General features: G+C 55.2%; 1 protein-coding gene across 1 annotated transcript in view; it reads left to right on the forward strand.

The window, feature by feature from the left end:
• MON1A (MON1 homolog A, secretory trafficking associated) overlaps positions 1 to 8,109 on the forward strand; it is a 32,097-nt gene extending 23,988 nt beyond the window's left edge. Inside the window, exons 3-6 of the mRNA XM_084635004.1 lie at positions 114 to 581; positions 1,485 to 2,244; positions 4,487 to 4,634; positions 6,455 to 8,109. Of these exons, the coding sequence (XP_084491130.1) occupies positions 114 to 581; positions 1,485 to 2,244; positions 4,487 to 4,634; positions 6,455 to 6,595 (1,517 nt within the window). The 3' untranslated portion in view covers positions 6,596 to 8,109. The remainder of the gene's footprint in view (positions 1 to 113; positions 582 to 1,484; positions 2,245 to 4,486; positions 4,635 to 6,454) is intronic.
• The last annotated feature ends 3,376 nt before the right edge of the window (positions 8,110 to 11,485 follow it).

Genomic DNA, 11,485 nt, shown 5'->3' on the forward strand with positions numbered 1-11,485 from the left:
AGGGTCTGGCTTATTTCTCCCCACCATCCAGCTGACTGTCCTAGCTTGTCTTAGAGCAGCCATCTTGGCACTGGAGAGGAGAGGCTAAAGCTCTCCGGTGTCTTGGTTTCCAGGGGCAGGCCAGGAGGGGGGAATGTTTGTTCACACCCGGTCCTATGAGGACCTGACAAGCCCCGAGGATGGAGACGTTGCGTCCAGGAGCCCTGAGGAAGGGCGAGGGGACCAGGCAGACCAGACCAGCATGGCACATATCAGCAAGGACTTCAGTGAGCTCAGCACACAGCTGACGGGCATGGCATTAGACCTGGAGGAGGAGATGAGGCTGAGCCAGGAGAACGAGATGGATCTTTCGCCACAGACGGCCCGGAGGGACTCAGCACGGTCAGAGAAGGAGGATGAGGACGTGACCATGGAAGCCTGGCGCATGCATCAGAAGCATGTGTTCGTGCTGAGCGAGGCGGGCAAGCCGGTGTATTCCCGCTACGGCTCAGAGGAGGCGCTGTCCAGCACCATGGGAGTGATGATGGCCCTGGTGTCCTTCCTGGAGGCAGAGAAGAATGCCATCAGGTCTATCCATGCAGGTACCATTGCAGGCAGGGGCCACTTGAGGGCACATGCTGCCTCGGGGGGTATTAGCTGGATCTTAGACGTGATGCTCCGCTGACGACCGCTGCACAGAGCGGCTGGAGCACCAGCTTGGACAGGAGCTCACTGCTGTCCTGGGAGCAGGGCAGGCACTGGGCCCAGCCTCCAGCTGCACACACAGCTGCCTGATTTGCAAGTGCAGTTACCACAGCTGCATGTGTGAATCCAGTCATCTGCTGTTGGTGAGTGCTTTGAATGTGCGTGCAAATTGGGGGCATTGTGAGATGGTTACAGAGGGAGGCAGATGAGGAGACCAGGGTCCTGTGTGTTGGTGTCTCCCTGGAAAGGGCATACGAAAGCCCGTGGCTCTGACACAGTGCAGGGGAAGTGCTTGGTTTCCCTTCCCTAGCGAGGTCCAGGAGCACTGGGTTGCTGGAGGAGCCTACCCTCAGTGTCCACCTCACTGCAAGGCAGCCATCCTTGCTTCTCAGGCCTGACTGACACTGAAAATGTAGGTTGATTAGCTGCAAAGAGATGGTAGCTAAGTCTTCCATTGGCCTAGATGCGTCTACACCAGGGGTTAGGTCGTCATAGCTATGGTGCTTCCCATAGTTACGACAACCTAACCCCTGGTGTAGATGCAGCTAGGCCAACAGAAGACCTACCCACCAAACTCAGGGAGGTGGTGTTCCTACACCCATCAGTTGGTGTAGGCTGTGCCTGTGCTACGGGGTTGTGCTGGCATAGCTATGACAACGTAGCTCTGACACTGTAGTGCCTGTAGCACAGACATGGCCTCATTTGCTGACCCTCCGGAGCCACGAGAGCTCCCTGGTATTTTCCAGCGGTGTGCTGCCCTGGGCTGATGTGTCCCTCTCTCTTCCTCCTGTGCCGAGCAGATGGCTACAAGGTGGTCTTTGTGCGCCGGAGCCCCCTGGTGCTGGTGGCCATGGCCCGGACGCGGCAGTCGGAGCAGGAGATCGCCCATGAGCTCCTCTACATCTACTACCAGATCCTCAGCCTGGTCACCTGGACCCAGCTCAACCACATCTTCCAGCAGAAGCAGAACTATGACCTGCGCAGGCTGCTGGCGGGCTCTGAGCGCATCACCGACAACTTGCTGGACCTGATGGCTCGGGACCCCAGCTTCCTGATGGGTGCCGCGCGCAGCCTGCCGATGGCAGCAGGGCTCAGAGACACCGTGAGCACCTGCCTCCAGCAGGCCAAGGCCAAAAGCCTGGTGTTCTCCATCCTGCTGTCCAGGAACCAACTAGTGTCTCTGGTGAGGAGAAAGGACCAGTTCCTGCACCCCATTGACCTGCATTTACTCTTCAACCTCATAAGCTCCTCCTCCTCCTTCCGTGAGGGTGAGGCCTGGACTCCCATCTGCCTACCCAAGTTCAACTCCAGTGGCTTCTTCCATGCCCACATCTCATACTTGGAGCAGGACCTGTGTCTGCTCCTGGTCTCCACCGACCGTGAGGACTTCTTCACCATTTCCGACTGCAAGCGCCGCTTCCAGGAGCGCCTGCGGAAGCGTGGCGTGTCCCATGCCTTGCTGGAGGCACTGCGCACCCCCTTCTACAGCGTCTCCCAGGTGGGGATCCCAGACCTACGACACTTCATCTACAAATCCAAGAGCTCAGGGCTCTTCACCAGGTGAGTCGAGGCGGGCATAGTCTCCATCGCCAGACACGGAGCTGAGGGGAGCGCGCACGGCTGGGATGAGTCCCTGGGGCTGCTCTGTGCCCATCAGAGCACAGGGGTAGCTCCCAGCTGTGGCCATGCCAATCAGTGCCAGCCAGGGGTGCTTCCCTGCCTGCCAGATCCTGGGGTGCCCCAGAGCCACCACTTGTGCTTACAGCTGCCCTTATATTAGAGCCACACGCGGCACCTCGTGCACCAAAGGGCAAGTCAGGGATACACGAAGCCCTGGGGTATGTCATTGTGGGGTAGAGTGGATCTCTCTCAGGTGTGCCCTGAGTAGTGGGCTGTGGGGGGCATTCAGTGCAGAGGGGATCCCTGCAGGCCTGGCACAGGGCTCCAGGGTGGCAGCTCCAAGGGGGTGCCCAGCAGCCAGAGTCAGGGAGCTCATGAAGTAGCTTCCCCACCCTGACAGTGATTGGTGCTCGGGAGAAGACACCCACCGCACCAGCCTAGGTGCCTCATGTTCCCACTGCTGCTCCCACCAGTGCAGCTTCCTGCTGCCGGCCAAGGTAGGCCAGGCTCCAGGCAGCTGGTGCCAGTGGGTCTAGACCCTGTCTGCACTAGTGCTCCCAGCACTGCTCCAGCTCGGGGAGCTGCGTCACTGGTGGCATGATGGGAGGGGGAACACCCAGCCAGGCTGCAGTGTATGACTCCAACTGCAGCCGCCTTCCTAATGGATTGCTCTGGAGGGCTCACTTACACCCATCCCCCAGACCCGTGCTGGGCCCAGAGTGCTCCTTGGATAGCAGCCTGGACTGTCCCTCATTGGGGGTGGCACTGATTCTCAGGGACCTCTGTTTCTGGTCTAGGAACAGCTGCCAGGCTTCCAGGGCAGTGCCATTTGGAAGGTCCCCTTGTGTGTGGCTTGAAGACTGGTGTGGACTGGGGGGGCATAGAGAGGCCTCCATGGCAAATCCTGGCAAAAAGCAAACACTGGGAAGAGCTCCACTGCAGTGATCAAGCAAGGCCTGTGTGTTCATTTGCATCTTACATTACCCAGACCTCTTTGCACCAGAGACAGGGAGTGGTGAAGGACATGCTCTTCCTCACTTTGCAGGCTAGCTGCTCTTCATAACTCCTCATGCTGGGTCCTTCATTGGGTCCAAGCGTTTCCTTGAGAGGAGCTGGCAGTGACAGGCAGGTGCCAGCTAGTGTGCAATTTCCATCAGAGTCACCTGCAAGGAGCTGGCAGACACAGGTGGGTGCTGAGATCTTGGAGTCATTGTGGATAGTTCTCTGAAATCATCCACTCAATGTGCAGTGGTAGTCAAAAAAGTGAACAGAATGTTAGGAAATATCAAGAAAGGGATAGATAATAAGAGAGAAAATATCATATTGCCTCAGTATAAATCCATGGTATGCCCACACCTTGAATACTGCATGCAGATGTGGTTGCCCCATCTCAAAAAGGTATATTGGAGTTGGAAAAGGTTCAGAAAAGGGCAACAAAAATGATTAGGGGTATGGAACGGCTTCTATATGAGGAGAGATTAATAAGACTGGGACTTTTCAGCTTGGAAAAGAGGCAACTAAGGCGGGATATGATAGAAGTCTATGAAATCATGAGTGGAACAGAGAAAGTAAATAAGGAAGTGTTATTTACTCCTTCTTATAATACAAGAACAAGGGGCCACCAAATGAAATTAATAGGTTGCAGGTTTAAAACAAACACAAGAAAGTATTTTTTCATGCAACGCACTGTCAACCTCTGGAACTCCTTGCCAGAGGGTATTGTGAAGGCCAGTACTATAACGGGGTTCAAAAGGGAGCTGGATAGATTCATAGAAGATAGGTCCATCAATGGCTATTAGCCAGGATGGGCAGGAATGGTGTCCCTAGCCTCTGTTTGCCAGAAGCTGGGATTGGGTGACAGGGCATGGATCACTTGATGATAACCTGTCTGTTCATTCCCTTTGGGGCACCTGCCATTGGCCACTGTCAGAGGACAGGATACTGGGCTTGATGGACCTTTGGTCTGACCCACTATGACCGTTCTTATGCTGGCTACTGGTGATCTCCATCACTGTGCAAGGTGTGTGGGTGGTCTGCACATGCTTCCCACTGGGCTCAGTAGCTTTCTGTGACCCAAGGGGGTGCCCAGAGGACAAGAAGTTCCATTGCTCTGTTGTGTGGAGCTTACCCTGGTCAGGTTAATGTTCTGGGGGGTTAATCAAAGGGCAATTTGTTTTTCCAGCCCTGAGATTGAGGCTCCCTATGTCAGCGAGGAGGAGAAGCAGAGGCTGCTGGAGCTATACCAGTACCTGCACAGCCGTGCCCACAACTCCTCCCGCCCTCTGAAAAACATCTACTTCACAGGACCCAGCGAAAATCTCCTGGCTTGGGTAAGAACCACTCATCCTTCCATCAGCTGCCCCACATCTAGAGAGGTCGTAATGGACCAGCCAAGCCTCTGTCATTTGAGCTAAAGGACTAGTGCTGTCAGTGGTAGTAGACTTTTCTCCTCTTATTAGGACCAGCCACTAGAGGGGGCAAAGACCAATATGCCATAATGGGGGTAACAAGCTGAGATAGGAGAGCTAGAGTACACTGAAGTGATCTGGTTAGCGTGTATGTTCAACTGTCCTCTGCATGGAATTTCCTCTGCATGGAACCTGGATACCAACACACTGTTAGGATAAGTGCCTGGGAAATACCTGGGGAGAGAGAGAAAATAAGAACTGCTCAGGTGTGTCATAAGCCCTATATTGTTTGCTGCTCAGGGGAATCTCCTTTAGTTCAAGTGGCAGAGTCCTGGGCTTTTGGCATAGGCAGGCTGATCTGAGTTCCAGCCCTGCCCCATCACAGAGTTCCAAATGGCCATGGTTTTGCAACACAGTGACAACCATGATGTACCAGGTAACCAGGGGTTTCATAGATGATTCCATCTAGTCTGCCCCCCTCTGTAGAAACTGCCCCCCAATTATCCCTGTTTGAACTAGGGCAAATATTATAGAAAAACATCCCATCTGGATTTAAAAATGGTCAGTGATGGAGAACCCACCACAACCCTGGGTAAGTGGTTCCCACGGTTAATTCTCCTCACTGTTAATGTACACCTTATTTCCAGTCTAGATTTGCCTACCTTCAAGTTCCACTCACTGGGCTGTGTTAGACCTGCTGGCCTGAAGAGCCCATTGTTAAATATCTGTCCCCCTTTTAGGTACTTACAGACTGTGATCAAGTCACCCCCTCACCCTTTTGTTATTAAGCTAAATTGATTGAGCTCCTTGTGTGTCTCACTATAAGGCAGGTTCTCCAATCCTTTAATCAGCCTCCTGGCTCTTCTCCGAACTCGCTCCAATTTGTCAACGTTCTTCTTTGCTGCCGTACTCTTTTGCTGCTCTTCTGAGAGGCCATCTCTAGCGTGCATCCTCACACAACAGCTGTGTGACCTTTAGGTTGTAGCACAATGATGCTGTGGGACCCCATGGTGATACAATGTGAATACATGGCAGGAGACTTCTAGTGTTGTTCTGCAAGCCTGGGATTGCCCCCTGCTCTGGCTTTTGTGGGAGAGCCCTAGCCTTGTCGGGGTCCTTGATGTGCCAGGATGCACCTATTGCAGCATGTACCCATTGCAGCATGCAATGCTCCATACTGAGCTGAGATAGTTTCCAATATGCAGTGCAGCAAGGCCTTTCCACAGGCCTCATCTCCATGTTAGAGGTGAGGGCTGCTGCGTTCTAGGAAAGTAGCTGCTAGTATATGGCATGAGTGGGCATAACTTGAGCATCTGCCTGGGATGGAAAGGTTAAATCCATCGGTTTTTAGTACAAATCCAGGGAGCTCCTGGGGGGAAGGGATGGCCCTTACAGGGTTTAAACTTTCATAAGTAGAATGGACAATGATGATTATGGAAACGTGCCAACAACCTTTGCTCCCCAGTTAGGAGGTAGAAAGCCCTGTCCACTTGCAGTCTCTAATGTACATATCTTCATTACCCACCCATGCAGCAGTGCTGCCCTTCCCATTGCTCAGATGGGGAAACAGGCCAGAGAGACTACATGATCTGGGCCGAGGTCTGTAACAGGGCAAGGAATTGAACCCCCATCTCCTAAGTTAGTGACCTCATCGCTTGGCCATCCTCCGGACCCTTCCTGGCATCTGGAGGTAGGCTCTGTGCCCAGGCACTGACTGGGATTCGCTCTCATCCCTTCCGTAGGTGACCAGTGCCTTCGAGCTCTACGTGTGCTACAGCCCCCTGGGGACCAAGGCAGCCGCTGTCAGCGCCGTCAACAAGCTCATGAAGTGGATCCGCAGGGAAGAGGACCGACTCTTCATCCTGACACCACAGACCTACTGATGGGTGCTGTGCCGTGCCAGCCATGCCCAGAGCATTCCCAGCTCTGATCAGGACACCCTCCAGGGCAAGCCCCGCTCTCCTGGTGTGCGTGGGGGATGGCGGGAAAGGGAGACCCTTGGGAAGCAGAGCCCTCTGCCCCCAAACGCAGGGAAAGCACATTAATGGGGTTGTTAAATAGCAGATTTTAGAGACCCTAAAGCTTCCCGAGTTCCCCTGTGCTGTGACCAGGACCCAATGGAGACCCCTGCTACTGAGGGGCCACCCCACCTGGACACGCATTCCCCACTACAGCCTCCAGCCAGTGCTTTTACCTTACCTGCCACTTCTCAGCCTCTCCACCCTGTCCTGCTTCCCTCCCCTGTAGCGACACTCATCTTCATTCCTGGGTTATATCCCTCAGTCTCGGGTGGAAGGGATCTACCCGTTGCTAGCTGCCTCCATGGTGGGCAGGGGAGGGGTGGGCGCTCAGTCTGCACTGGGCTCCTAGGACCCCTGGTTCTTCCTGCAGCACCTTTCCTCTTTTCTCCATCATTAGACTATTCCCAGAGTGCTGAGGTGGCATCTCCACTGCTCCACCCCCACCCCCCTACCCCTGGGGTCCAGGTCTCTGAGCCAGGGGTCACTGCCTGGGAGCCACAGAACCTCTTGGCTCCAACTCCACCCTAGCCATCTGCCAGGCCCGGGCATTCGGCCTGGCTCCCCAAGGGACAGGTTCTCAGGGGCGTTGGTGGGCGGGGCACATAGGGCGACTTGCCATGAGCAGGAAGGGCCCCTTGGTGTGGTCCCTCTCCCTGCTGCCTTCCAGCTTTCCCCTGCTCCTTGCATCTCCACACCAGCGTCTCCCAGCCAGACCAGTCTGGCAGCATTGGGGGGCTAGAGGCAGGGACCCGGACAGGAAGAACAGACCCTCTGGGCTCCAAAGTGAGGAGGCCTCCATGTTGCCTTGTGTTGGTGGGGTCACCCTGGGGAGGCCAGGGTGGCTGGGTCTCCAAGCCCAGAAGGATTCACCCCCAGGTCTCCGTTAGTCAGTGCCGGCCTCTCCCGCCCCCAGGTATTCCCTGGATCTTGCCCAAGCCCAGATCGCGGGCAGTTTGCCTGTCCCTGTGGCTGGGTTTTCGGAGTCAGCTCAGCAGCTGATCCGTGTTCATGGCCACAGCGGCACCAGATCCTGGGATGGGGCTGGAGGAGGAAACCAACATCACTGAATAAAGGCTGCAGAGAAACAACAGTGGTTTTATTGCAGGGAGATAGCCATGTGGTGGCAGCAGAGGATAAGAGCGGGGAAGGGCTGGGGCCAGAGTCTGAGGTTAAAGTCAGTTTCGGTTGTGAGCCCCATTGGGACCCCTGTTCACTGTCTCTGAAAAGCCAAACGATCTTCATTGTAGCCCAAACTGTCTCTGGTGTACCCTGAACGTGCTCGGCACAGCTGGATGTCCTGCTGTTCTTCGGTGCTTTACAATGATTATCAGTTGTTCTTATTTTCAGGAATTTGCAATACTACAGCCCAGAACAAATGTCCCATGTGGGGTTAATAAAGTGGGTGCCATGGCCCAGCAGGGGCAGGGGCCTTCAGCAGCCCTGCAATGTGCCACTGACCCAAGCAGACTTTGGAATTGCACCCGGATGGTGCCAGTGGTGGGCCCAGGCCAAGCCAGGACCATGTGCTTGTCCACAGCCACACCTTGCTCCTGGGCCCTGCCTCAGCACAGATAAGAGGAATAAGCTATAGCGATACGAGGCACCTTGATCTTATCCTCTCGGTGTAGCTGCAGTGGTAAGATCTCACCCCCCTGAACTGCCAGTCACCCTGGGCCAAGAGGAGAGGATAGAGCAGCCCTGGCTGTCCTCTCGGCCTGCTAGGAGATGTGTCCCTGGGGAACAAGGAGTGTGACTAGCAGGTGGCCATCACTGATCTGTCCCAAGAGACCACAGGGCGGGGGAAATCAGGCCCCCAGCTCCAAGGGTGGAAAAGGAGGATTTGTCTAAGGCTTGGAGGTTCTTTCCTTCACTTGTTCACTGTGGGCCCATGAGTGTGAAAGGCATTTTGGGAACACAGGGAGCTCTCCATAAGCACCGTACAGGGCTGGGGAGACCATTGGGAGCAGCTGGTGCCTGCTGCCCAGTGGGGAAATCTGGACTCCAGGATCTGCACAGTGCAACTATAAACCACATCCTCCCTGACAGATTTCACAACCCTGCCAGTCATTGCTTCATCTGCCCTGAACCTTGGCCTACAAAGCTCAGCAGTAAAGGGCACCCATTCCATGCAAACCTGGGCCCCCCTTCACCGCAACAAGCATGGTGAGTCTCTAGGGGGCTGAGTTCTGGGGTGTCAGTGACCTGGTTTGAGAAGGGCAGCCTTCCTTCTGCTTTTTCAGGCTCTGTTGCTATCTTGGGTACCTGGCCCCCATGACCAGCATATCTGAGCCCCTCAATCCAGAAGAGACTTATCCTCATGCCCCACCCTCCCATGCACAAGAGCTGTACTCGGGTAGCAGCCTCAGCCATGGGAGGCCCGTGGTGAACTTCCTGGGCTGTCACAGGCCTCTGGTGTGACCCTGGGCAAGTCACTTAGCCTCTGTGCAGTGGGGATGCTAGTCCTGTCCTGCCTCATGGCGGTGCAAGGGAAATGCACAACAATTATGCCACGTGTTGAGAGCCACTGATGCTCTCTACGAGGTATAATTATTGTTTTACAGACGGGAACAGAGGCACAGCAACCAACCAAAGCTCACTCAGGGAGCGAACCAAAGCTGGGAACTGAATCCTGGTCATCTGGCTCTCAAGGTAAGGCCTAGCCACGGGGCCAGCCTTCCTCTCCATGCTCAACCTCTACAGTCCAATTCCTGAACCTCTGACACCTTCCCCTTCCTTCCGCTGTGCATGACGCACTACCAGGCCTGGGTCCAGCACAGCGACTCTCTTTCGGGGAGTAGTCCCACTGGAGAATAGGGCGAGGGCTGCTCCCATGCATGTGGGTCTGCAGGGCTGGGCCCTTTGCAGAGAAGGGTAGCAGCTCTCAAATGCCGACAGTGTTACTGCTCCAGTGCGTCGATGCACTCAGCATCCTAAGAGTGGTGGTGTCTCAGAAGCAGCCAGCAGGGGATGGATGAGGCCAGCAGGAGGGGACGGCTGGCAGTGAGAAGGGCAGTGTGAAGACCAGGCTGTGGATGGGGTTCATTGCCCTGGGTCAGAGAGGCTGGCCCTGCAGGAGGACCCCTGGGGAAGAAGACTCAGTGATGCGATCCAGAGCAGATGAAGGACTCGGGGAGGTGGATGGAGCCAGTGGAACAGGCATGCTGGGGGTTACAACATGGCAGTGCCAGGCAGAGCCTTCAGGAAGAGGATGAGGTGCGTGGGCTCACTGGGCGAAGGCTGGAGGCCGGTGGGTGGATCTGAGCAGGGAGCAGACAGGACCCCCATGGTGGGCCAAGGGAGGAGAGTTTGGCTGCAGTGGGCAGAATAGGCTGGACAGGGGAGGGGAGGAAAAGAAGGCTGCAGGCTTCAGGCGAGGCATGAGGCGCCCAGGGTGGGAGAGAGCTGATCCCAAGGGGACGGGGAAGAACAATGGGGTTTGGCAGCAGCCGGGCCAAGTTTGGGGAACAGGGAGGTTGAGGGGCCCCAGTTTTGCTGCGTTTAACCTGGGGAAGCTGTGAGACCTCCCTGAGGAAATAAGAGGGGTGCGGGGAGGGGAGCCCTGGCAGAGGCAGATCTGAGTCAAGGGCACCGAGAGAGCAGCAGCAGCACCCTGGGGGCAGACACACTTGTCTGGGGTGGGGGCAGGTTTAGAACAGGGGAGCAAGCGCCAGCAGCTCTTGGGGAAGGAGGAGCCCGCTGGAAGAGGGTCTGAGAGATACAGGGAGGACGGGAAATAGGAGAGGGCAAAAGCATGGGGAGGGGCAGGGGGGGGCAGGAGAAGGGAATCTTGAGGGGGGAGGGATAATCCCGAGGCCCAGGACAGAAGAGGAATGAAGGGCAAGCATGTGGCGAGGAGACCCCTTGGCTCAGCGAGGGGGGCTAGTTACTCCGGGGAGGGCTTGTGGCACCTTAATCATAGAATCATAGAATCATAGAATATCAGGGTTGGAAGAGACCCCTGAAGGTCATCTAGTCCAACCCCCTGCTCGAAGCAGGACCAATTCCCAGTTAAATCATTCCAGCCAGGGCTTTGTCAAGCCTGACCTTAAAAACCTCTAAGGAAGGAGATTCTACCACCTCCCTAGGTAACGCATTCCAGTGTTTCACCACCCTCTTAGTGAAAAAGTTTTTCCTAATATCCAATCTAAACCTCCCCCACTGCAACTTGAAACCATTACTCCTCGTTCTGTCATCTGCTACCATTGAGAACAGTCTAGAGCCATCCTCTTTGGAACCCCCTTTCAGGTAGTTGAAAGCAGCTATCAAATCCCACCTCATTCTTCTCTTCCGCAGGCTAAACAATCCCAGCTCCCTCAGCCTCTCCTCATAAGTCATGTGTTCTAGACCCCTAATCATTTTTGTTGCCCTTCGCTGGACTCTCTCCAATTTATCCACATCCTTCTTGTAGTGTGGGGCCCAAAACTGGACACAGTACTCCATATGAGGCCTCACCAATGTCGAATAGAGGGGAACGATCACGTCCCTCGATCTGCTCGCTATGCCCCTACTTATACATCCCAAAATGCCATTGGCCTTCTTGGCAACAAGGGCACACTGCTGACTCATATCCAGCTTCTCGTCCACTGTCACCCCTAGGTCCTTTTCCGCAGAACTGCTGCCTAGCCATTCAGTCCCTAGTCTGTAGCGGTGCATTGGATTCTTCCATCCTAAGTGCAGGACTCTGCACTTACCTTATTGAACCTCATCAGATTTCTTTTGGCCCAATCCTCCAATTTGTCTAGGTCCTTCTGT

This window comes from Lepidochelys olivacea, assembly GCF_965140295.1.
Source record: "Lepidochelys olivacea isolate rLepOli2 genome assembly, chromosome: 7".
Taxonomy (NCBI): Eukaryota; Metazoa; Chordata; order Testudines; family Cheloniidae; genus Lepidochelys; species Lepidochelys olivacea.